The 23,958-nt window shown below is 41.8% G+C and overlaps 3 protein-coding genes across 11 annotated transcripts in view; all 3 read right to left on the reverse strand.

The window, feature by feature from the left end:
• Positions 1-14: 14 nt before the first annotated feature.
• On the reverse strand, positions 15-8,136 carry LOC127596327 (C4b-binding protein alpha chain-like). Its single transcript, XM_052058652.1, has 9 exons — positions 6,195-8,136; positions 5,918-6,115; positions 5,273-5,372; positions 5,100-5,173; positions 2,242-2,433; positions 1,028-1,124; positions 907-916; positions 596-842; positions 15-504 (listed from the first exon to the last, which is right to left on the reverse strand). The coding sequence occupies exons 1-9, from the start codon at positions 6,286-6,288 to the stop codon at positions 185-187; spliced, it is 1,332 nt and encodes a 443-aa protein (XP_051914612.1). The 5' UTR covers positions 6,289-8,136; the 3' UTR covers positions 15-184.
• A 211-nt stretch (positions 8,137-8,347) lies between these two features.
• On the reverse strand, positions 8,348-18,232 carry LOC127595535 (6-phosphofructo-2-kinase/fructose-2,6-bisphosphatase 2-like). 6 transcript variants are annotated; one of them, XM_052057129.1, is made up of 16 exons: positions 18,081-18,232; positions 17,431-17,562; positions 16,617-16,742; positions 14,762-14,858; positions 14,593-14,659; positions 14,449-14,523; positions 14,313-14,369; positions 14,060-14,184; positions 13,482-13,689; positions 13,215-13,361; positions 13,035-13,139; positions 12,812-12,941; positions 11,075-11,137; positions 10,916-10,980; positions 9,721-9,918; positions 8,348-9,530 (listed from the first exon to the last, which is right to left on the reverse strand). In XM_052057129.1, exons 2-15 carry the CDS (start codon positions 17,504-17,506, stop codon positions 9,730-9,732), a joined length of 1,530 nt encoding a protein of 509 aa, XP_051913089.1. In that variant the 5' UTR covers positions 17,507-17,562; positions 18,081-18,232; the 3' UTR covers positions 8,348-9,530; positions 9,721-9,729. The 6 variants fall into 6 exon arrangements, with proteins under 6 accessions (XP_051913089.1, XP_051913090.1, XP_051913093.1 ...); XM_052057130.1 differs by lacking the exon at positions 18,081-18,232 and adding an exon at positions 18,018-18,059; XM_052057132.1 differs by lacking the exons at positions 8,348-9,530; positions 9,721-9,918 and adding an exon at positions 10,413-10,442.
• A 1,970-nt stretch (positions 18,233-20,202) lies between these two features.
• dlgap4a (discs, large (Drosophila) homolog-associated protein 4a) overlaps positions 20,203-23,958 on the reverse strand; it is a 62,471-nt gene continuing 58,715 nt past the window's right edge. For 3 of the 4 annotated variants that reach the window (XM_052057093.1, XM_052057092.1, XM_052057095.1), the window contains 3 exons: positions 23,359-23,798; positions 22,751-22,842; positions 20,203-22,552 (listed from right to left, as the gene is read on the reverse strand). In XM_052057093.1, the coding sequence (XP_051913053.1) occupies positions 22,103-22,552; positions 22,751-22,842; positions 23,359-23,798 (982 nt within the window). In that variant the 3' untranslated portion in view covers positions 20,203-22,102. The remainder of the gene's footprint in view (positions 22,553-22,750; positions 22,843-23,358; positions 23,799-23,958) is intronic. The other variant, XM_052057094.1, reaches the window with a different exon arrangement.

Genomic DNA, 23,958 nt, shown 5'->3' on the forward strand with positions numbered 1-23,958 from the left:
TAAGTTTGTACTCCTTCTTGCCCAAAAACACTTTATTGAAATAAACACCATGTATGTCAGCTTCATTTTAAAAACATGTCGAATGTGTGTAAGGCAAAGAAATATTAAGGTCCAAAGGGAATTTTTCCATCTTCTGTTTGCTCTTATTATGCCGGTCCTGGACTGAGAAATGTAGCATGACACATCAGACAGCATACCGGCTCTGCCATTTAGTGTGCCGTGCTAAAAAACATACACAAAAACAAGATATGAATTTGTTAATAAAAGTAAGTACGATAACAATCACCTGATAGATTTCTACCAGAGGTGTTGACTTACATGTGCGTCTACACTTGGGAAGGCTGGGAATCCACTGACCATCGTCACCACAGGTGACGGTGCTCGTGCCGACCACCGTGTAACCATGGTGACAGTCTATGCTGATCGTGTCCCGGTGTTGATAAAGTCTGGTGTGAGCTCGCGTCCAGGAGGCGTTGGGCACTTTTGGAGATGGACAGGTGATTTCTGTGGAGAAACTCCAACTTTGATTCACTTTTATTCATGGCAAATTGTAAATAAATTTGTTGAAAGATGACCGTGTGAGTTTTTGTGTGACCTCTGCACAAAGGCGGTGCGCTCCACGTGCCGTTCTCTGTGCACCATATCGCCTTGTTCCCCACAAGGTTCCCCGTGCGACATTCATACACTACCACACTCCTGTACTTGTAGGGTGCTTCCTCTTTGCCGTTTTGCTCTGCATTGGATACCTCTGGAGGCTCTTCACACTCCACGACTGCAACGGACAAAAAAATGCAGTGTGCACCATGGAAAGGTGCAAAGTCCAACAAATTTCCAGGCTGCACCTTCACAAAAGGGAGCGTGACCATCCCAGCCAAAGCTCATGCAATTCCTGGTTGGTCATCCTACGAGCTGAAACCTGGTGACAGAGTGAACATTCATAACCGTTCCAGCACTAATGGAATAGTATAATGGACTATAAAGAATAGAGGGATGCATGTGCAGCACACAAATTATTTGATTGTCTCACCCATCATCACAGTGAGCTGTGGCGATGTCTCCAAACTCTACTCCGGTATAAATGAAGCGTCCATTTTGAATCTCCCCAGCCGAGCCACACAACTTCTCTTTTACAGAACGGAAAGAGAAAAAAAATTGTTCGGGTGGCTTTAATGGGGAAATCAAGTCAATAATGGTCTTTATGATATTATGAACATACAGTATTATGGTAAAGAACATATGCATCCCCACTAGTCTAAACACAGTACTGTATTATGACGAACTCTGAGTACCAGTGACGTGAAATGCTGTCAATTGGAATCATAACGAGAAGCTCTGTCAGTGTCATTTGCTGTGAACTTGTGTTTTTTGTTTTGTTTTGTTTTTTAATGGGAATGGGCCATGAAAGGTCTTGGCTAACTCTGGTTTCATGATCATTTAGCTGAGAAACTTCAAAACAATAAATAAAATGACTCCGGCCAGAAGATAGCAATATTTTATCTCTTTTGGATGAGCTCGCCGTGTGTCACAATAATGCGTAAACTTGTGAAACTAGGCGAGCCCTAGGAAATGTGGCAGTTACAAGCAGTTTGGGATTGATCAAAGTCATTCTCACGTTGAATCTACTGCAGAGTGTAACAAAATAGGTAAAAGATGATGGGAATTATTTTAATTTTGAAGTAGAAGAAATTACGTGATTTATGTGCACACATTTACACACACACACACACACACACACCACGATGTACATACACACACATACACACACACACGACATGATGTACGCACACACCACTAGATAGTACTACTACTAAATATTGTCCAAATAGTTGCTAAAGTTTGTCAAGTATAAAATTGTGACACGGTGATCCATTGTAAATCCATTATGTTGCCATCAAAAGCACATTTTCATTGTTTTTGGTGGTATTTTATAGGAAAAAAGGACCGTTTAGACATTTGAGCCGCCACTAAAGCAAAGGTTTGCCTTAAAGTCACTGATTCGCCCGAAAATATCTTCTAAAAAAAAGATAAGATATTTGGTGTATTTTCTGTTCCAAATGCTTTACTGTTGAATATTGAAAAAAATGGAAAAAGTTTAAAAATATTTTGTGAGGTAAAAGAAATGTCTAATCTTTCATTTAGTAGTTTCTGTGTTTACATCGATTTACACCGATCTACCATATGTTGTCAATCTTGCGGTAAGTAATACATAAAAGACTCAAGAAGACAAAGAATTGAGCTCACGTTCACACTTGACCAGAAGCGGTGTCCACTGTCCACTGATGCACTTCCGATATCTGCTGCCACCTACTGGACTGTAGCCGACATCACACGTGTACGTGACTTGCTCACCGGCAGCAAAGGTCGTCCTCATGATGAACTCATCAGCGAGGTTGGCATGAGACTCGTCCAAATTTTTCGGAGCACTACAGCCACCTGTAGAGTAGAATATTCTTTAGACAGAATCATTTGTGTAGACTAGTGAAATCACAAATACTTCCAGGTGGCGAAACTCCGATCGTACCACAGCTAACAGTCCATTTGACTGAGACAGAGCGAGTGAGAATACTGGAATACTGGGTTGAATTACCACGCTTGCAATGATACATTGGCTAAATTTAGCTTTATTTATTTATTTGTGGGGGAGGGGGATAAAAGCAGTTAAAAGCAACAATGAAATCTTTTGAGGTACTGTATATTAGACAGTGTGCAACTACAGTAGTGCTGTCAAGAGATTTCAAAAATTGTGAGATTAATTATGATCTGTAATTACCTAATCTAATTAATCTAAATTTTAACCTCTAAAAATTGCTGAGAAAACCCCTATTTTCTGGAGCTGGAACCTATCCCAGCCGTCTTCGGTGGTAAGCAAACTTCTTACACATTAGGCACAACACTCTACCTTTATCAATAGTGCTGTCAGGGCGATTTTGGAATGTAAATTGCCCATTCATTGTGCCCAGAACTTTCAAATGATCCTCCATTTTCACCTCACCTCTCCTCACAGCTTCTTACTCAGCCCGCCCAAATCCAATAGGAGCCAATTAGCTTATGCTAAACAAGCCCAAACATAATGACAGCCAATCAATGTCTGCTTCAGGCTATGACTGACAGTTGTTTCCCCACCCTCAACAACTCAAACATAGGAAGCCAACACATAAAAAAAGGATACAGTATTAGAAAAAGGCAACCCACCTACAGAAACAATCAAGTCAGTAGTGCTTGTTGTTTACAAACTGGAAGAAATTGAATATTATTTGCACCTTGATGAGCAGCTGAAGTCAGACGTCGTGGTGTCAACCTCTGCACAAAGCAAAATCATGTATCTTTAAATTGGGTCAAGTTGCCCCGGACATGTCTGCATCAGACATCTGTGCTGAGGCCAAACATTTGCTTGTGTTGACTGTATCAGTACATTTTAATCTTTATCCTGCTAAAGCGATAGTTTATCATTTCAATTTTTGTGCTCTTGGAATGTGCACGTCACTAAAATATCAACAGAGCTCTCGTTGTGTCGCCACAATAGATCAAGATAATTAAATTACAGCAGCCAATGACATGAATCAAGATTGCTTGTCCCACTTTCTGTTCCATGTCAAGGTCAGTTTAGTACAGATTATTCTTATTTAGGTTTTGAATGTGAAGATCTTATTTTGCTCATGCTCAGTACAGTGACAGATCTATTATTGTGAGATACGTTGTCATTGGTCACCCAAAAAGACCTTGGATATTCATCCATTTGATTACATCAATCCAGGGGTGCCCAAACATTTTGGACCGAAGATCGACTTCTCGATCAACCAACCTCCTGCGATCGACCTGTTACCGCGCACACGCATGCGGACACACAAACACACGCACGACATGATGAGCAACGGGCTGACATGGAGGCATGCGACGCACTTTTGCAGTAGCTCACACGTACTGTTTAAAAGTGCTTCCCTCGGCCCTCTAGATTCCCATTATTTGCCCGTGCCCTTGGTAAATTGTACACGAAACAAACTCTGAATGAGAATAATGATAGGATGCTTAGGGTATAGTGTACATTAGCACAAAAAATGTGTTACTAACATGAACAAAGACACACAAATAGTTGTTTGTTTGTTTTTCTCCACTACACCCCTCACGATCGACTTAGGACCAATCCGCGATCTACCGGTCGATCGTGATCGACGTAATGGGCACCCCTGCATCAATCCATTCACCCATTTTCAACACCATTTATCCTGAAGAGGGTCGCAGGAGTTGCTGGAGCCTATCCCAGCTGCCTTGGGGCAAAAGGCGGATAAACACCTGAACTAGTCGCCAGTCAGTCACAGGGCACATATCGAGACAAACAACCATACACTCGCACATTCACTGAATGGGAACCGATCCCACACTGCCCTCACACAAATCAGGCGAGGGTAGCACCGCACCATCAGCAACTCATTTGATTACACTGGTCAACAATGTTTTACTTTTTTTTTTCAAACTGTTTCAAGTCAATGAGATATACCAGTAGTTTTTGCACTGATTTTTAATCTGCCCTTGTTATTTCTCCAGCTGGTTTTCATAATAATTATAGCAACAGTAAAAGGACAATAATAGTGTTATATTTAGTAATATTTATGAATTAAGGGGCATGTTCAGCAACAATTGAATTTATTTCCCAAAACAACATAGATATAAGTTACAACAGATGGTAAAATCCGCATTGTGCAAACTATTGTAGGTCAAACTTCAAAAGGAAAAAATATGTTACTTTACTGACGTGCTAGACTAGAGGAAAAAAAGTCATTTTTAAATCAGCGTCAGAAACACATTTAGGTAAATGTTAAAGCCATCTCTGTCATTGTACACGTGCTTATTTTATTTTTTTTGCCGAGCTGAGCATGTTTTCTGAGTTTGGAATGAACTCATAGGAATGAGTTGCATGATCAAATTAATGTTCATTTAGGCTTGAGGAGGCCAACCTGAACTAAAAAGGTATTAATTTTGCTCTTGACCAGTGTTATTTTATGTCAGTTTGTTTTTAATACAGTTGCTTAAAAAGAGTTACTGTGGGGAGGAAAAAAGAAACTTAACTTAAAGCCAAGTAAACAAAATGTATTCAGGCATACTTTCACATGTGGGAAATTCACCAGTCCATCCAGCCCTCTCACATGTCATGTACTTCGCTCCTTTTAGTGTGTATCTGAAAGCAAGAAGAAACACACACCATCATGGTCTTTTTCCCCCGCCTTTAGAGCACTTCCATTAGCTATATACACAGTATGTCTTATGATCAGTTTACCCGTCATTGCACAATGCGTAGACCCTCTTCCCAATGAGTGGACGTCCTTCATAGCGAAACCTTCCGTTAGGTAGATCACCAACATTACCACATGATCTCTCTACCGCAAACCGGCAGAGTACATTAGTCAGTCAGGAAATAAAATCAGGTCGTTTTTCAAGGAAAATACTAGGTAGGCATTTTTAAAAGGAACATCAACTTGGTTTCAGGACGACCTCGCGTGGCCATATGTAAAAACTACAGCTGTCATCCAGCACATTAACCTTGCCAGAACAGCAGGCAGCCACTTGTGGCAGTTCGGTCACAGTGGCGGTTCGAGGGGGAACGGGGGCCAGAATATTCTCAACAAATGGACACGGCGTATTGTTACGCTTGCAGACATTTTAGCCCTCCTAATACTGTTTTTTTCTCATCACTGTAATGTTATGACTACAATTTTAAAGTTTGAAGAAATATAAAGTCAAGTAAGATTTCGAATCTGTCTTTTTGGCCCTGGTTTGAAGGTTCCCCCCCTTTCCCCCCCAACACACACACACACACACACACACACACACACACACACACACACACAATCAAACCCCCTGGTCCCAGCCCGGCCCCCTCAGTGAAATTGATCCAGAACCTCCTGGTCGGTCATATTCTTACGTTTGCATTTGAGTGTCAACGCAGTCCAGATTCCATTGACGCACATCGCCGAGAGGCTGCCAGCGTATGCGACGAAATCATCGGCACACTTGTAGTAAACTTTCTCCCCAATGTCGAACGTGCTTCTGGTCCTCCATTTATTTTGGAGTCTGGTGGACGGAAACTGGGGTGGCGCTGAACATCGCTTCGGAAACTCAGCTATAGTCGAAGATGCAATGCCATCCACTCTTGTTTCAAAAATCAGAATTTGGTCGTATTCTACGAAAAATCAACTTACCCGTGTCAAGTAATGAAATGAATAAACAGAGAATGTTCCACACGATGAACCTCATGTTGAACGTGTTCAGGTAAAAATGAGGAAAACAAGTCATGTGCGGTATTTATAGAGGGGCGTCCCGATGCCTCCCACTCACGCGCGTGGGCACACGCGCACACACCAACTTGGGCCAGGCTACAATAAAATAAAGACAACGTACTCAAAAGAGCATCAGTAGCACATTGTATTGTATTTTGCAGACATGAAATGACATTTGAATGAGGGTGGGGATGTTTTCTAATTTAAATTCAAACACGTTAAATTCGGGAAATAAATTGCATATTTAAAGAGTGTGTGTGTGTGCCATCCAAACAGGGGCCGAGCTACAAAGTACCCAAGGGTGACCATGACAACCGCAACACTCAAGGAAAATTTTAGTTTTCACGTGGATGCAGTATTCTTAAGATGCTTTGATGCTCACTCTTTTTTTACATGAACTGCATATGGTTTCCTGAAATAAAATGCACACATATCAATCTTGCATACACTCACACTCAATACAAACAAGAAAGGATCTAAGACAAAAGCATTTAGAATTGTCAAGAGTGAAGGCATTTTTATGTCATTGTGCATTTGAAAGATGGTTTGAATAAGTAATTGATCACAGAAAGCAAAATGGGGCCGGCCGCCTCTGACAATTTACCGCTTAGATTAATTTTTACTTTGTGAACGAATGAGTGCATGAGACAGAAATCCACCATAAGATAGCACACAAAATAAAAGCCATTGGCATTATCGTAAATATAGCTCAGCAAAGCATTGCTTTTTACATTAATTTGTTCCTTCTTGATTATGAGTGTGATGACCATTGTTCTGGATGTGTGAATTTAATTTCATCAACCCCCTCACCGTGTTGTCTCACATTCCACTGAAAATTTTCCGACTAAGCTCCAACACAAAATCGACATCCGATAGGTTGCAGTGCATTTGGCTGTAGTGTTTAATGACAATAGATGAGCACTATGCGCATATATGATCTGGTCAAAAGCGCTGCGTCAGAACAAGTAGATTAAAGTTGCCAGACACATGTCATCGCCTCTCCTCATCCGATGCAAGTCAAGCAAGCAAATGGCTGTGAATACGCGTTTGCCATTAATTCACACTGGCAACGATTTGTAAATGTGATTCTAGTAAGTTAAAACCATCAGCAATTGAAGCAAATGGTTCACACAAAGGGCATGTCTTTATAATGACAGTGACACTGTGCATCTTAAAATATCTTATTGATTCTATGAGACTGATCATTGATAGCCTGTAAAATACGCATGTGTATGCGGGGTGTCGGAATGTATTATTCTTTAGAAGTGTTGCGAAACCGAGCGTGGTATGTAAGAAAGAAAAAAAAAGTCTAAAATCGTGACCGGTCATCCTTTCATCATGATCATTTTAAATACTCCACAATGCTCCTTGTAGTGTTTCATACAAAGGCACAGTTGTTTGGTTTATTCGTGACAATAATGTGCACGAATGTATCCTTAAGTTACCTCTGACGTACTGGTGCTGCACATATAAATTTCAGAGTGAACAACAATTATCTCAGCATTAGAAAGAGGATGGATGGCTCTTTTACTAGCACCATTTGCAAGACTCCAATGAATTTCTAGTTCCGATAGGCTTCAAATGTAATTTGTCATATTTGACTGGGTGCACCTTCCATTGAAAAACTGGCTTCCTTACACCCTTTATGTTGAAAGTTGCATTACTTTGTAATACACTTTATTTTAGGGTCCACAATCTGAACATTTCAGACGCCAACAGGACATTCATAAAATAATTGTTACCTTACATTTTGATTTTCATGGCTGCCATTCCATTAATGTGTTATTTCTGATTCCATTTCATGAAAGGTGAGAGTGAGCGACAGAGAGAGAGAGAGAGAGAGAGAGAGAGAGAGAGAGAGAGAGAGAGAGAGAGAGAGAGAGAGAGAGAGAGAGAGAGAGAGAGAGAGAGAGAGAGAGTGATATGTAGAGGTCATCTTATTACATCATCCTATAATGGGTTAGTTCTAAAGCAGACATTAGAGACAACAAAGACCAGCAGGGGACAAAAAACAACTCTCCACTGACCAGCATGAACGCCGCTGCCGAGGAATATCATTCAACAACCACAGAGACCCACAAAAAGAAGACGGCAAATGCAAACACTTCTGTCTGCTTTGACAACGTTCCTGAAATCTGATCTTTTTTTCCCCACAACAAGGAGTGCCACAATGTAAAATCAAGGTTGTTCCATTAAGTATTGATTGCTAAAACTAAATCAAAAGTAAAAGTAAAAGAATACATTTTGCAGAGTGTATAATGACAGCAAAATGAAATGCTAATTAAGAGGTTTCCACTCAATTGTTTGATTACACATTTGACACTGTATAGGTCAGGGGTGTCCAAGCTACGGCACTTTTCAGCTGCTTGTGCCATAAAATAATAATGACATTTGACACGGCTTGCAAGGCTTGTTATATATATATATATATATATATATATATGGAGGTGGAGAAAGGAGGTTTTCAAAAAATAGGTGCCACTACTGTTTATGAATACTCTAGATATGTAAAGCTACACAAACGATTTAGAACTAAAATCATTTAAAAATTCTCTTGAAAACACTGGTGAAAAAAAAGATCATTCCGTTTTAGAAGCTAAATTGTTTCACTTTCTGCTAGGTCAAGGTCCGATTTATGAACATATCACATTTATCATCCTCAAGTCACTGTTTTAAAAAAAGGCCAATGGCACCACAGTTTACTCGTTTTGGTTCTGAATGTGGAGATGGGATTCGGCTGCTGTTCAGTGCAGTGCTGTAACGAGTCTACTGGGACACAGGGCCCCGTGGCCCTCACAAAATTTTGAAAATCTCTAAACTATTTGCCTTATCACCTTTAAAGGAGCAGGGTATTTTTTTCTTTTTCAAAATACCTAGAAAATACCAGCAGCATTAAAAAAATCCTTGCTTGACTGATTTTGGGGTGTTTAATAAAGTTGATGAATTTTAAAGCTGCCCATGTCCATGATTACCGGTAGGTATGCGGGACTCAAACAAAAAAGTTTGGACACCCCTGCTGTAGGTAGCTTACCTATTTGCAAACAACAAATGAACAGAGTCTGTTTGTATGGCAGACCTGTACAGCGATTTTGTTGAAGTTGCAAACAAACAACAACTTGCGGTGGTACAAGCGAAAGGTACATGTGGCACAAACATTTGGTCAGCAGTGTACAAAGGTCGAGACTAAATGAAAGAAACTTTTCTTCAATTGCCAACACAGTCATCTGTGTCTCCTGCACTGAAGCCGTTCAGGCAGTCCTGCAAAGATGCATGAGAGCAAGATGAAGATTGCATGAAAACACCACACCAAACAGACACGTGGGCACAACTTGTCCTAATTTTGACATGTGAGCTCACCAGTCAGGGTGAAACACTGTCTGGATGGCAGTGACAAACAAACCCATTTCATTCATTTTTGTTTCACCCTCTTCCCAAATTCAACACTGACCTCTCTTTCTCACAGCTCCACGCCCTCCGATGCCTCAGAGAACGGCATGCCGGGTAAAATGGGAGTCTGGGACAAGCGAGGCTGCGGTTGGTTGTCGGCGCTGTAGAGGCGAGGTCGTTTGATCTGGTCGTGGCTGGACAGTGGCGTGAAGCTATTCCTCCGGTAGAAAGCTGGTGGAACGTCTCCCCTTTCTTTGTTCTACACGGCGATGGCAGACAAGAAACCACGAGACCTTGGTAACATGTTTTCGCACCACGTCAAACGAGTCTGTGTACTTTACTACACATTTAGCTCGGGAAATAACCTGTAAACCTGCGCTGATAAGTCAGTTGCTTAACCACCTCCCAAATTGACAAACAAAAAACGAAAGGCACCTTGAGAATGTTTTCTCTGCAGCTAAGGCAAAAAAAAAAGGGAAGATGACAGCGAGCTTTGAAAAGTGAGGGAAATCATGACATTGAGCTGTTCAAGAGAAAACATCAAGCAGCAGCTTTGGCAGGTTGTGCGGCGACAATCTGCCAAAATCCCAAAGAAATTGAGAGATACAACCACGCAAGTTCCGACACCGTCTCCCCATTGCCGAAACACTGTGTGCTCTGGAAGCCGTAAAGCCATCGTTCAGGTTGCTCCCACCCCTGTCAACAAGTCTTTCCCTGTACATGTCCCTCAATATGTTCATGTAGAGCACTCACTCTGTCTAGGACTCCAGGCTGAACGTCTCACTGCAAATAACACACAATTATAACCAGGACACAAGTATGGAGCTGTTCCTAAAAGAGCTAGTGATGTGCCAGAAAGGTAGCAGAGGCAGACTGGTGTGAACTGGTATACAGTGCAGCAAAGTTAAAAAAAGAAATACATTGGACAGTTGAAACTTAACCGGTAACCGTCTTGACATAGTATTGCAACCTTTGCTTTTAGGCGTGTGCCCCATTGACACAACACAGCCTCACAATATTTTTTGCTTCTTTTGAGAGCCTTGGCTCAAGTCATCATCGTCTTGCATTCTGGGCCGGTGTCTGTATTAGATCACACCAGCATGAGTAGCCATATCTTTTTTTTAACCTTTAGAACCAAATGGGAGTGATGGATCAAATGGTCTGATGCTAAAGTTCATGTTCGACGTTTTCAGGCGACACATACTCACGAAGAAACCTGCCACACAATTCCTCATAAGACATAATCACAAGCTTACTAATGGTCTGTCCCTGTGAGTGTTGACAGCCTCCACCTTGAGGTCAAAAACATCCACTTTACAACCTAGCGGCGGGGGAGAAGAAAAGACGTCTCAATACCACAAATGGTTACCGTGCAAGTCAGGTTCAGCTGACTCGAAAACAGCAAGGGGACTTACCATATGCCACTGGGGTGAGTTTGAGGACAGTGTGCAGGGGACACTTCAAGTATGGCAGGTCATCTGTGACAAGCAAGTACAAAGGGTCAACTTTCTCTGTTGTGCGGTGTGGCAAACTGCTTTCTGTGGTCTATGTGTGTGTTGTGTTCAAACGACAACACTACTCCCCTTTGGACGGGAGGAAGGGTGAAAAGCAACCAAAGCCACATGCCTTTTTGGTTTTCTCGTCAATACTCTGTCCATGCCCACTTGTGACTGGGATAGAGCTGTCAGTTTAGCGCGTTTTTATTGGCATTAATTTAAATGAATTTTAAAGGGATTAAATTTCTTCTCGCGAGATTAACGCGGCACACGTCACAAGCGGATGTTACGTTGCTCTATAAATACACCAGAAACAAAACAACAAGCGCGCTGCAGAAGTTCACGCCCATGTCTGTTTTGCCAGCCACGGCAGCGCGAGACACCGAAAACGGATACTTAAAGAGTTTATGAATGGAAAGTTTACTTTTAAAAAGTTGCCATATTGCTCCACTGACAAGACCAAAGTTATCTGTTCTTCTCTCTCTCTCTATATCATACAGGTATACGATGTATGCCACTGACGCAATTGTTACTTGTTTGGAACTATTTTGTGTGGAAGGTTACAGTGTTCCGTGTCCATGTAAATAGAGCGGGTGGAGCTTCTCTGTGTTCGTCTGACAGTGACAGTGCGCTACAGTGGTAGCGACATAGCAAAAGTAAAATGTCTCCAGTGTTGTCATCGAACCAAGTGTAGTTATTCAAAATGAGGTAGACACAAAAACCGTAGAGAGACTTCTGCGCAAGAAGGACCAATACAATCAACATAGCCTGACTGTTTTAGGGGGAGTGAACCCCCCCCCCCTTTCAGAATGGTTTGCCCCTGCAGCACGGGGGAAGTGCGTGTGCTTGTATGTACGGCCGGCAGTTTCCAATACAGCGGCACATAATGAACACTGGTGTCCGGTGTCTCGTTATTCTTCAACAAACATACAGAAACAGACTGCTGTGTTGAAAGCAAACTTGAGAAAATATCAGTATGCAACCATGGTTTAAATACACTATAGGCTGAGTACTAGTGTACCTTAGATGTGCACTTCATAATGTTATATTGCTCTGTTTTGATTTAATAAAAAAAGCTGTTAAAGCAGCTGTTGTGTGACAAAATATTTTTTCACCGTTATTGATGGACAGTAATATTGTGTGAGAGTGTGAATATGTGTGAATAACTGCACCAAGTGAAAAATGTTCATGTAAAATTGAAAATCGAAATTGTTATTTCAGTAAATATTTGCATTTGGCACATAGACAACTGATTCATGATTCCATGTTGATGAGAGCATTGAAACGACAAAAAATGTAAAAGGAAATTCAGAAACAATAAAAAATGTGTGAGTAATTACGATTATTTTTTTAGTTCATTAGAGTTAATTATGACAGTTGCATTTTTAATTAGATTAAATATTTTAATCGTTTGACAGCTCTAGACTGGGACTATCTGAGTCATACAAAAATACACTTCTGTCTCTTTAAATCTGTAATGCGTTGCTGCGGCTGGATGTCTCGTTTGTATCTTTGGTGTTGTTCAACCCCAACCCAGAAGAATCATGTGAACTGGAATCGCTTCTATATTTTCAGAAGTGAAAAAAAAAAACTCGGACAATAAGTTTGATTGGCTAAACAGGCTTATCCCCATATTATATTTTCATGCTCCTCTACCGGCGCTCTTGTCCAAGAAGTAGGCGAGCAGGCAGCGCATGACGGCCTGATGACAGATAACCAGCACGTTGCCCTGTCGCTCCAGCTCCATGATCACTGGCTCCAGCCGCTGCACCAGGTCCTGGTAAGACTAAAGCCAAAAGTACATACAGCGTCCAGTTAAAAGCAAGAGGTGAGCTTGACTCAACCCGTCATTTATGACTCAAATGAAATGTGCAATTACTTCTCCTCCAGGATAGCGGTAGTGATACTTGTCCTGGTACCTCATGGCGTACTCCTCTGGGTAGGTTTCCTCAATCATTTTGTAAGTCATCTCTTCACACACTCCCTGAAACCCAAAGCAATAAAACCCTAACCACTCGATGACTGCCTCTCAGTGCGCCTTCCTGTTTGGATGACATACAGCATCAATCTCGTTCAGGATCTTCCACTGCTCGTAGGGAACACCAAGCTCCTCCGCAGTTTGAATGGTGCGCCGCAGCTGACTGGTCCAAACTTTCAGGTCTGACAGACGATGTTCATCCACAAAACCTTTCAGTGCCATAGCAAACTGAAAATGAAGTGGAGTTAGCGTGTGGAAAAATAACAAGACAGGCCAAAACAAATTCCCGATTCATCGAACCGTATTAGAAGCGTACATTTAAAGTTGTACTGCGCAAAAGCTCAGCACCTGTTTGCCTCTGTCTGACAGCTCAGAATCTCCGCCAATGCGTCCTTGCAGATTGTGATGGCTCTCTCCGTGTCGGCATATGTAGATGGAGTGGGAATGCACGTGGATGTTCATGAGGTAGTAGACAATTTTACTCTGAATGTAATCCTGCACCCTGTTGACCAGGAACCGACGGCCGACATTGATGACCTGAATAAAGGATAGGCACCTACAAGCACAAAATGACGACGGCGGACTCTGAGGCTCACAGAAACAAACGGTAACTGAATTTCTTTTTTGGTTTAAAAAGTCCCAAAGTATGAAGAAGAAAAATCTAGTACTTTTGTTGCAGTCTCTCCAATTATCTCTCAACTACCAGATATATTGGGCTTTCACTAAAAGGGTCTTGGAAGGGTGTGAATACCACAGTAAACAATTATATCGATGTAAGTGTACATAAATTACAAGTAATACTGTAGAACTCGTACATCTCCCTCTGCTGGCCAATTTGTGCAACATCACAATGTTTTTTTTTTAATTCAAGACGTAAAAGGAATAAATGGCACAGGTTCATGTCTATGCCATATAAAACATCCTACTTGTCATGGTCATCTGGATCCAAAGGTTGGTAAGTTACTTTATAACATTCTATCCTCTTGAGAAAATCGTCCATAACACTCTCTCTGTCCCTCTCTGGGTAGTCTGGACTGGACACCTTCACTTCCTATAAACATGGCGGAACAGAACATTATGATGCCAGAATGGGTCTTGAAGTTTGCATTGAAGCGTCAAAATGAATATGTGGTTTGCTTTTTCTGTCTTCTAAAAACACTTTAGTTTTGCTTTAATTACCAGGATGTTTGCAGCGATGACATCCGGATCATCACATATAGATTCCACAAAAAATACCTGACAGAAGAAAAACTTATTATGACACCAACTTTATGCGTACTGAGACCTGACAATGTATTATCAGAGGGGGTTTGACCTTGTACGCATTCTTCTTTGCAAAATTAAGGATAAGCTCCCGCCTCTCCCGGGTGGTGTTGGTCGCATCAAATACCTGCATGAAAAAATGAGGCATTCAGTCCAAATGAAGAAAAACCTGAGACATAGTGCTCAGTTTTCTTACAGCAATCTGCCCTCCTTCCTCATTGAAATAGGACTTGACATCTTGTAGTGCCACCAGAGCACACTGTCTGTTAAAAACAAAGTTTTATGAATGCTCCTGCAAAGCACAGCCAGTTTTATTTGTTATACGTCAAAGTAGTTTACGAGCTTGCTAGTCTCGTCTTACGCACTTTCTTATTTGCATGGCTTCTGCGTTGTCATGTCTGAAAAAGTCATAGGACTTGTATGACTTCACGGCTTGTCTCCTATAAACTCCAAGGTTGAATACTGTGGATAAGACGTGAGAGAGTTACAGCGCAAAAACTTTTCTGAGCGGTGACTTCCATTTCAGCTGCGCCCTCCGAACCGGTTCACCTGCATTCCAACAGAGTACAACTACAGAGAGCTGCAGTGTTGACATGGACATAATCACATACCTCACATACAGTTCAAGAAGCGACTGGAGGAACATCTCAGAACATACCAGTAGTTTACAATTTACAACAAGGAGGTAACAGTTATGATATGGAATCTGAGAAAGAAAGGTCTTTGGTTTGTTTTGCCAGATAGATACAAGAACATAAGGGATGGACGGAGGGAGGGAGGGAGGGAGGGACAGAAGGAAGGGGGGAGTGCCCCCCCACCACACACATTTAGCTAACAAACCTTCCAACTCCATTTCTGTTTCTTAATCATTGATAAACTGCCTACTACTGCTATGTTGTTTTGTTCGTTTTTTTTTTTCTTACTCGTAAGTTCACTGGTTTGTTGGCTTTAATGAAGTGGTTTAATGACGGAATATGTCCACACATGCTCATAATGCTTCAACAAAGCTGCACTGGATGTGCAATGCACACATAAGACACAAGAACCAAAACAAGGGCAATTCGTGAAGAAGCAACGTTTACCCGGGAATAAGTAATGTGAGATGTTCAAAAATCTAACCGTGACACAAAGCAGAAAGTGAAGCAAACGATTTTTGGGAAACAATTCTTTAAGTCACGGTGGTGTTATGAAGAGAATCGTTATTATTTTAGTTACTAATAGTTGTTTTGCTCTTAGCATATCTAGAAAATCTCCGCAAAACCAACATCTTTTTCCCTTTTCAAATAGGATTGTAGACTGTGTCAAATATTTTTGGTTGACATAGTGGGTCATGACCAAAATGCGTGGCAAGGCACAAACAGCCCATGGTCCATACTGTTGACTCTGTTGAGTTAGTCATATAAAGTATTAGGCAAATCCCACTTAAGTATATTTGAGTGTTGATCAGCTAATCTTAAGCAATTCACAGTCAAGACGCAAGTAACTCAGCCAAGCAGCTAAGAAGGTAGAAGGCTACTTGTTGGTTCAATACTACAATATTAGCTCATTAAAACAGTCACAAGGACTCAGTCAAGCAAGTGAAAGGATAATCAGACCATGCCTAGGTAACGAAACCGTTTTGCACTGAACATTTCAGACGCTTAGCGTTAGTTTAAAAAACGTTTCAATCATTGCTACTACTGTATTTAGTAGCTATACCATATTTAGAAATAGTTGTCTTTCACCTATTTTAAACAGATGAACACATGAATCTTGAAAGAGGAGCAGGATGTGATGAAGACAGTGAAGAAGACGACAAGGCAAATGTTACAGTGCTACAAAATAGAAGAGAAGGCAGACCAAGTAACAGCTATTTTTCACCTCGCCCCCCACAACCCCTAAAAAAAAAAGACGAACACACAAGTGTGGAGATTTTTCATTTTACAAGACTACATTTAATTCCACTGTACGTTTCAAATAATATCAGTTGCAAGGAGAAAAACAAAGTCACTTCTTTTGACGAATATGTTATATCACTATCTTTGCAGTCTTAGAAGTTTTAAGTACCGGTACGTTTTGTGGGCATCAGGCACGCATGATAATTCATTTTGGTGGTTTACATCTACAGCTAATAAGTGTTTTAGTCAAGTGAAGTTTCAGAATCAAACAAGCAAATGAGTGTTTGTGAGGTGACGTTAAAACTCAGTAGGGCTTTAGATGTACTCAAGACTTGATACCTACCCTTAGTCGGCACTCCAATCCAGTTGAGGTAGCGCGTCAGCTTCTTGGACATGTAGGTTTTCCCCCGAGCAGGCAGCCCAATCATCACAATCACAGTTGGAGAATTGGTCATGTAGGAGGCCCAGGCTGAGATGATAAACAAGCCTTAATAGTTTGCACAACGGCGGAAGGATAAGTTGTCAAGCGACACAACAAAGTTGCCACCGCACTTCCTCTTTTTCACTTAGTTTTTTTAAATGTCTGGTCTTCGTGTGCACTCTGTTCAATTATTTGCATGGAAGAGTGACAGCTTACGGCGCGCTTCAAATTAAAATTTGGGTGACATCGCTGCCATAGGATAGGGGGACTCCATCATAAACTGAGGACCCCTTTTTCATTAATATATTTATGTAAATAAAGGCATGCTGAGGAATAGCAAGTCAATGCTGCAGTATATCACTCAGACGAATATTTCACTATGTGATTACCGGTAGTCACCTAGTGGAGCTTGGGAGAACAAAACATCACATGGTAATTCAGTGTACAGTTTTCAAAAAAAGAAAACAAGCAAGACAAACGCACAAGAGCAAATACCTCACCAGACCAGACTCTTAATGGTTAAGGCAGTCAAGATCAGCTCCTTTAGAAAAATAATTCATGCAATAATTTCAGATCCATCTATAGTCTAGCCAATCACATTTCACGTCGTTCTGAATAAGACTCACGAGTGGTACTTCACCTGGGTTATTGTACAACGTTGAATAGTTAATACTTAAGGACCTCAACTGAGTCCGCCTTTCGCCCTTGAGGCACAGAGAGACAACAGATTACTTACAGCACTTTTTCTCAGTCTTTTTGGACTCCATTGAGCCGTCTGCCATGTCCGCTGGTCTCTGATGCCGGGCAGCCATGGCGAGTCAGCTTGCTGATGTTCCCTAGTCACTGTGGCGATGAAGTCAGCATCTTTCTGTGGAGGACCAGATGGATGTTCATAGCATTCAAGGTTAAGAGCAGGACAGCCCAATTCACACATTTTTAGAAGTAGGATGTTATTGTGGAAATTTGGTGAAAATAACAGTTTACAAGTAGATACGCAGTGCTTAATAATGGGTCAATTTACTGATCATTTAGTAGACAAGTCAATATTAAAATATAATAAAATAAAACATACCCATTTGGAATCGCGTCACAAATAGATTATCAAATGCAGACTACAAATAAAAAACAATCAGCAATAAAAAATTACTGGATATAAATTGTGGGATTAAATTGGGCAAAGCTCTATAAAAGGAAAATCCGTAAAAGTTATCACGCCAAAAATACAACATTAATGCGCAAGTAATGCCCGACACACTTCAAAGCTGCTCCAGACTTTACTACGTTACCGGCCGCAGAGTTCCTCATTTCAGTTTTAAACCATACCTTATGGTGAAAGAACAAAGCGTTTGACAGTGCGGAAGGAAAGAGTAAACTTTGAAGACTCACCTAGTCCACGGCAGGTGTCGATCAATGTTCGTTTTTCTTTGTTCAAGTATTCCCATCAGTTGGCGACACCTTCCTCTCCTCGGATGTTTTCTGCTCCTCCTCCTGGTGTCTTAGCAGGAAGTGTAGCCTGCTCAATTCACCCTCACAACAACTACGAGATCCGTCAAAGCGACAAATTAAAACTGAATATCGTCATCATTTATTTTATGAACACGGTTTCTGTCTTATCTTCTACATTTAAGGTACGGTAATTTTACATATTATTTATTAGTACATATAATATAGAGTACATATTGTGCATGTTAAATTGCTCCATGCACAGCACTTTGTATGCAGCGATGGCTGTTTGAAAGTGCTCTATACTGTTGACTTGACTTGACACATTCAATTAGAGGGGTGCGCGAGGGCCACATATAGATTTTAAGTGTCCACTCTGTGATGTTCAAACTGCTACCAAGCTTATATGTATTTTGTATTTCTCTTGACTGTATTTTGTATTTTTCACTTCACTTTGCCACCAACCCACGCCGCCCCTGACCAAAGCTGAACATGCATGCACGCAACACGCAGCTGTTGTGCAATGTCCACTGTCACAACCTAAATTTGCCATGGCTGCTTCGTTGCTAGCATATAGCTTATTCGTTTATGAAAAGTTTCAAACATGAAATGTTACCAATTTGATGTTATTTTTTGGGGGGGGTCCTACACTTTATTAAAAATATATGAGTGGTGTTCTAGGCCCAGGGATGCAGCATAGGAAACTGACCATTCCAATTTCTTCTTTGTGACTTGCGAGAGTACAAAACAAAATTGTCGATCAGAAGATTGTAAGGATTCAACATGATAAATGAACAAAGTACATTTTGAAACCAACATGTAACTTTTATTGTGAAGGTGATTTGGCGCTTGTTATACAGTTCATGTACAGTACTGTAGTTCTGTTATTTGTCTTTGACGGAAGATTCACAATGCAAACAGCGGGGGGCGCTATGTACAATATCTATGACGCAAGGGGGCGCTTTTGTCAGAAACCAGGGTATTCATGAATGAAATGACGCTTGTTCGCAACATCAAAGTCGAAGGATATCCATCCTATCCTTTTGCTTTAGTAGCCCTTATTTTCTTAGATGAATAGCATGTTTGACATATCTGAAATCGTTTCCCTTGAAAAGGTGCTCGCAGTCTGCCAGAATGAAGTGTGTACACCTTGGTTACTTCGCGGATTTGCAACTTGATTCAGGTACGGGCTTTGATTGAGACATCCTATCGAGAGGCCATTATTTTCTGTTAATTAGGGATTGCTGTGCAACACACTTAACTATTTTTTCCCATCTGACATGTGGCATCGCCGGTTATTTAATAGGCATATATTTAGCAGAAAATACAGAGACGATTTAATTTCTTTTATTAAAAGAGTCAATATGAGAAGAAATTTCAAAATTTGTTTTAACGTACTGTATACCAAAGTTAAAAAAGACACTTCAAACATTTAGTGGCATTCCACTTTAATTCGACAAGTCCAGTCTATTCAAAATGTCAGGTACGCGCTCAGAAGAAACCAGCCTCATAGTGTCAAAGTACCGTTAATACATCATAACATTAATCAAACCATCAGTTGTAATATATGTGCTTACGGTAGTTGGTAACGTTTTGCTCACTTGTGTTGCGCCACCACCAAGGATGAATTACAGCCATGACGTCAGAATTGGCGCGCATCTTGTCATTCACTCTTACCAAATCAGATACCACTGAAAGAAATGCACCAGTACAATATTGCGCGAAACGGCACATGGAAAAAGCTGTCTTCAAAGTTGTGCCTTCACATGTGCCCATTTTTAGCCCTTGGAAACTCCGGAAGGACAGGTAAGCAAATTGCTCATAGCCTCTTATTCATCATGAGAAGGAATAAGGGATCCGTCTTGAACGTACTTTCTAGAACACCCCAGGGACTCAAGGCTCCACATTTACAAAACCCGTTCAAAGGAGTACTCATTCGAGATCTAAATATTTTTATCCATATGAAAGCCATGCGTTAACATTAGTCAGAACAACATATCTAATCTGAATGTGACCAGCTACTGGTGTCATTTAAAAAAAAAGAGGCAGAATGATGACCAGGACATGTAGCAAAGGGATGTTTAATGATTTCTTTGGAGAATGAAATGCACATGTCCACTGTTGATGCAATACAAATAAAATAAAATCAACAACAATGGGATGCACTGTCAACATTGACAATTCAATGTTATTTTTGCTTTGATTCAAAATTGGGCAGGACATTATAATTGGAGTGTAACGCGGGGACTGACCAGTTGGACGCGAGTGAAGTCTGACAAGTGGCTCGACACTTTCATCGGGCTTCAGGCCAGGCTACACGTGTGTACCGTTGGATGTGCTGCAAAAAACATTTGTTAAGACTTAAGTACATTAAATAATAAAAACACCTCCTAAAAAATAAATCTCAAATGACACAGATGTTGATGACCACTGCCGTCTTGGCACAAAAAGGAAATTCCTTGCAGCACCATATGCGATTAGAATTACAGGCCTTTTAGCTAGAAGGAGGAGGATGTGTCATATGGATGGGGAGTACCACAGTTAGTCATCTTTTAACACAGCTGGGCATGAAAAGTGGAGTCAAAAACTGATGTCTGCTTTGCACCAAAATCTATGCATGAACCAGCTTGTGGATTTGAACAATTTCATAATTGGTTCACATTAGTGATTGGTGTAAATTTCCATTCAATTCGTAGTGGTTCTTCTGACCTTGAGCTTTCAACCTGAGATTGAAGTGGATAAAGACAGTTCACAAGTGAAAGAAACATTCATCCTTCATGCCAAGAAAGCCTTACGAGGCAAATAGTAAAATGACTTAACATTGGGCATGTCCTGCACTGCATGCGCTGATAAAATTCCATTTCATTATTGCTTTTCCATAGCCATTCCAGTGGTATGAAAACTCCCACACACTCATGAGGTCTGGGTAAATGGGAATGACATATCAAGTGGTGGGTGTCTTGGTCCCCTGCGTCACACGTTGCAGCTAAAGTCATAATGATTCGGTGAACGAAAGAAAAAATAAAGACAAGGAAACTTGATCCGAGGTGAAAGTGCAGTGATCAAGTTGGAATGTGCTGCAAAATGCATACGTGCAATACATTCCTCCAAAGCTCATTGGCTGAGCGGTGCTTCCCAAAATACCACCTCAAAACAAACCCAACAAATGTAAGACTTAAAAATGATGACAATCACAGACACAAACTATGTAGTGTGCGTTTGTGAGACAAGCTAAGTGGGGGGGCGGGGGGGGGGGGGTGAAGTCAAAAATGATTGCATCAAGTGCTAATATAACCTGACAGGACATGTACTTGATCTATTAATCAAAACAAAACAAAAAACTATCTTGGGTACTGAACACACAGCTCTTTCTAACAAATAATCTGGTATACAACATTTACAAAATGAACATCATAATAGTGTGTTATTTATACTATATATTTATATATGCTACTGCCTTCCTCTGGTTCTCTGCATTCCTACCCTCGTCCCATAACTTTTACACGGTAAAGAGTACGGCCAAAGTGTGGCAGCCATATACAAAGAGAACAGGAAGACTCTGTGGTCAGCGAGTACACCTGCATGTGTATCCTGAGTGTGTGTGAATGGTCGCTCACGTCGTAAACCAGGCAACCACAACGTGTCGGTCCACTCCCAAGAGCTGTGAGACGGTAAACTTGGGCCACACCGAGATTCTTCGCTGTGTCTTTGTCTAAAAGGTACTCGCACATCTCAGTCTTGATATACGGTACTTGGGGAGAATATAATTAGCAGAAAGTCAATTATATCAATCGTATTCAACATCCTGCTTGTTTGTTTGTTTTGTGTTCCGCTGAAGGGCTGACCGCAATGTTTGGATCCATATGTTGGACCGATGCATCCGTTGTACATGTGTGGATGATTCGGTTCGGTCCGGTTTTGAGTCGCTGAGTGAACGCAGACACAGATGATGGGTGATGGCCTACTCATAGGCGAGTTTGTGCCTCGGGGACATAGATTTCGATGCTGTCGGCGCTCTCCGTTGCAGAGTTCTGTCGCACAGACGCCGCACGTTTTGCTGCCATCAAGCGTTTTCTGGCTTCCTGTCGCTGCTTGTCCACAGCCGAGTCCACGCTTCTGTCCTTCCCAGCCGATAGCCTGGGCTTCGATTGCTTCTTTGGCACGGACAATGGAAGCTGCTTGTTTTCAACCTGAGGAGACCGAAGAGCAAGGTCACCTTTGTGTTTTGGGAAGCGGGGTGCACACACCAATTTGTCAACAAAATTGACCTCCGATTTCTCCGGAAGTTGCCAGTTGTTGGTTCTCAATTGGTAGAGCTCATCAAACTTCATGCTGATGTCTTCTATTGAGAGCTGCAGCAGATCCCAGAACCCCGCGAGGTCCTGTGCTGTTGGCCGTGGGTCGGCATTGACGTTCTGATGGGTGACAGAAGAACGGAATCAACGAAGACGCGGCTTTGAAACGATCAGCGACGGCATACGTGTCTCCCATTTCAAGGCAACAGAAGAAAAACTACAACTCAACATGCAAGCCAGAGACAACATGAGCCCGGAAATCAGCACTCCCAGTAAATCAGTCATGAAGGATTGTATGCTTTCGGCAGAGTCTCTCACCAGGTTTTCATTACAGAGCCCCTTGAACTGCTCAAACTTCTGTGAAATGAGGAGTTGGGCGCTGCCGACTGCGCTGCGGATAGTCCCCAATACTATAAATCAGACAAAGAATTCATTACCACAAACGGCACGTAAAATGCCTCCGGGCATCAGATGAGTGATGCATCGAGACCGCGGAGGAAGTGACTGCACATCAAATACAGTATTATTGGGATAAAGCCATGAAATATTGATCTGAGCACTTAACATTCTGTGATAGCAAATGGATCGTTTAGGTGATGTTTATTAACTCAATCTCAGGAAGGATGACAAATATCTATTCCGCCGCTTTCCACCTAATATTTGTATGCAAATGGGAATTCATCAGTCAGGTCTGCGGAGAGCTGCGAAGCCCGGTAATCTGATGGAGTGATCAAGTGAGTCGGCCCTCCACTCATTCATATTTCACCAAGCGCAATAATAGATCTGCCTAATGGCCCGAGTGGTATTCTGGGAATTTTTCTCCCGCCTTTTTGGGGGTGATGAAACTGAGCAAACAGTTGTGACTTGAGTACTTTTCTCAACATGTACAGATGACTGTGCAATTGTGACCTCATCCTATCTCTGACCTTCCTCTGACAACTTGTTGTCTTTGGTCTCCTGCTCCATCTGTTGACACCAGCCCTCCATGCGGCCCGTTTCTGCCTGCAACAGCTTCAGGAACCAGTTCCCGTCACGGAGGCAAGCCGGCGTGCCGGCTTGTGACGAGTCTCCTTGGGCGTTGCAGTTTCCGCGCACCAGGCTGGGATCCGGTGGTGGCAGTGACGAAGGATCCAAAGCCGGGTCCAGCGTCTGTGGGGGTGAGGTGGACATTCCCAGTGGAGTTGAGGTTTGTTTAAGAGAACGCTGTTCTGTGGCTTTGTCCTTCGCCTTGGATTCGTTAGAATTTGTGGTTTTGGGGCTGGTGCCATTGGCTTTGTTGCTTTCCAAGGGTGCGGCTCCGTGGGGCGGCTCCTGAGGCTCGGTCGCTGTATTTTGTCTGGAGGCCATGCTGCTGTCCCGGCTAAGACTGCACAGACACGCACAAAAATCAGTCTCTGACAGACACTAGGGTGGGTTTAAAAAAAAAAACAACAACAACAACGACGACATCACGCCTCTAAAACGGAATTTTCACTCCCACAGAGCTGATGTGCAGTATCCTCTACTACACAAGAACACTATTGAGC

The sequence above is a fragment of the Hippocampus zosterae genome, chromosome 2 (assembly GCF_025434085.1).
Source record: "Hippocampus zosterae strain Florida chromosome 2, ASM2543408v3, whole genome shotgun sequence".
Classification (NCBI taxonomy): domain Eukaryota; kingdom Metazoa; phylum Chordata; class Actinopteri; order Syngnathiformes; family Syngnathidae; genus Hippocampus; species Hippocampus zosterae.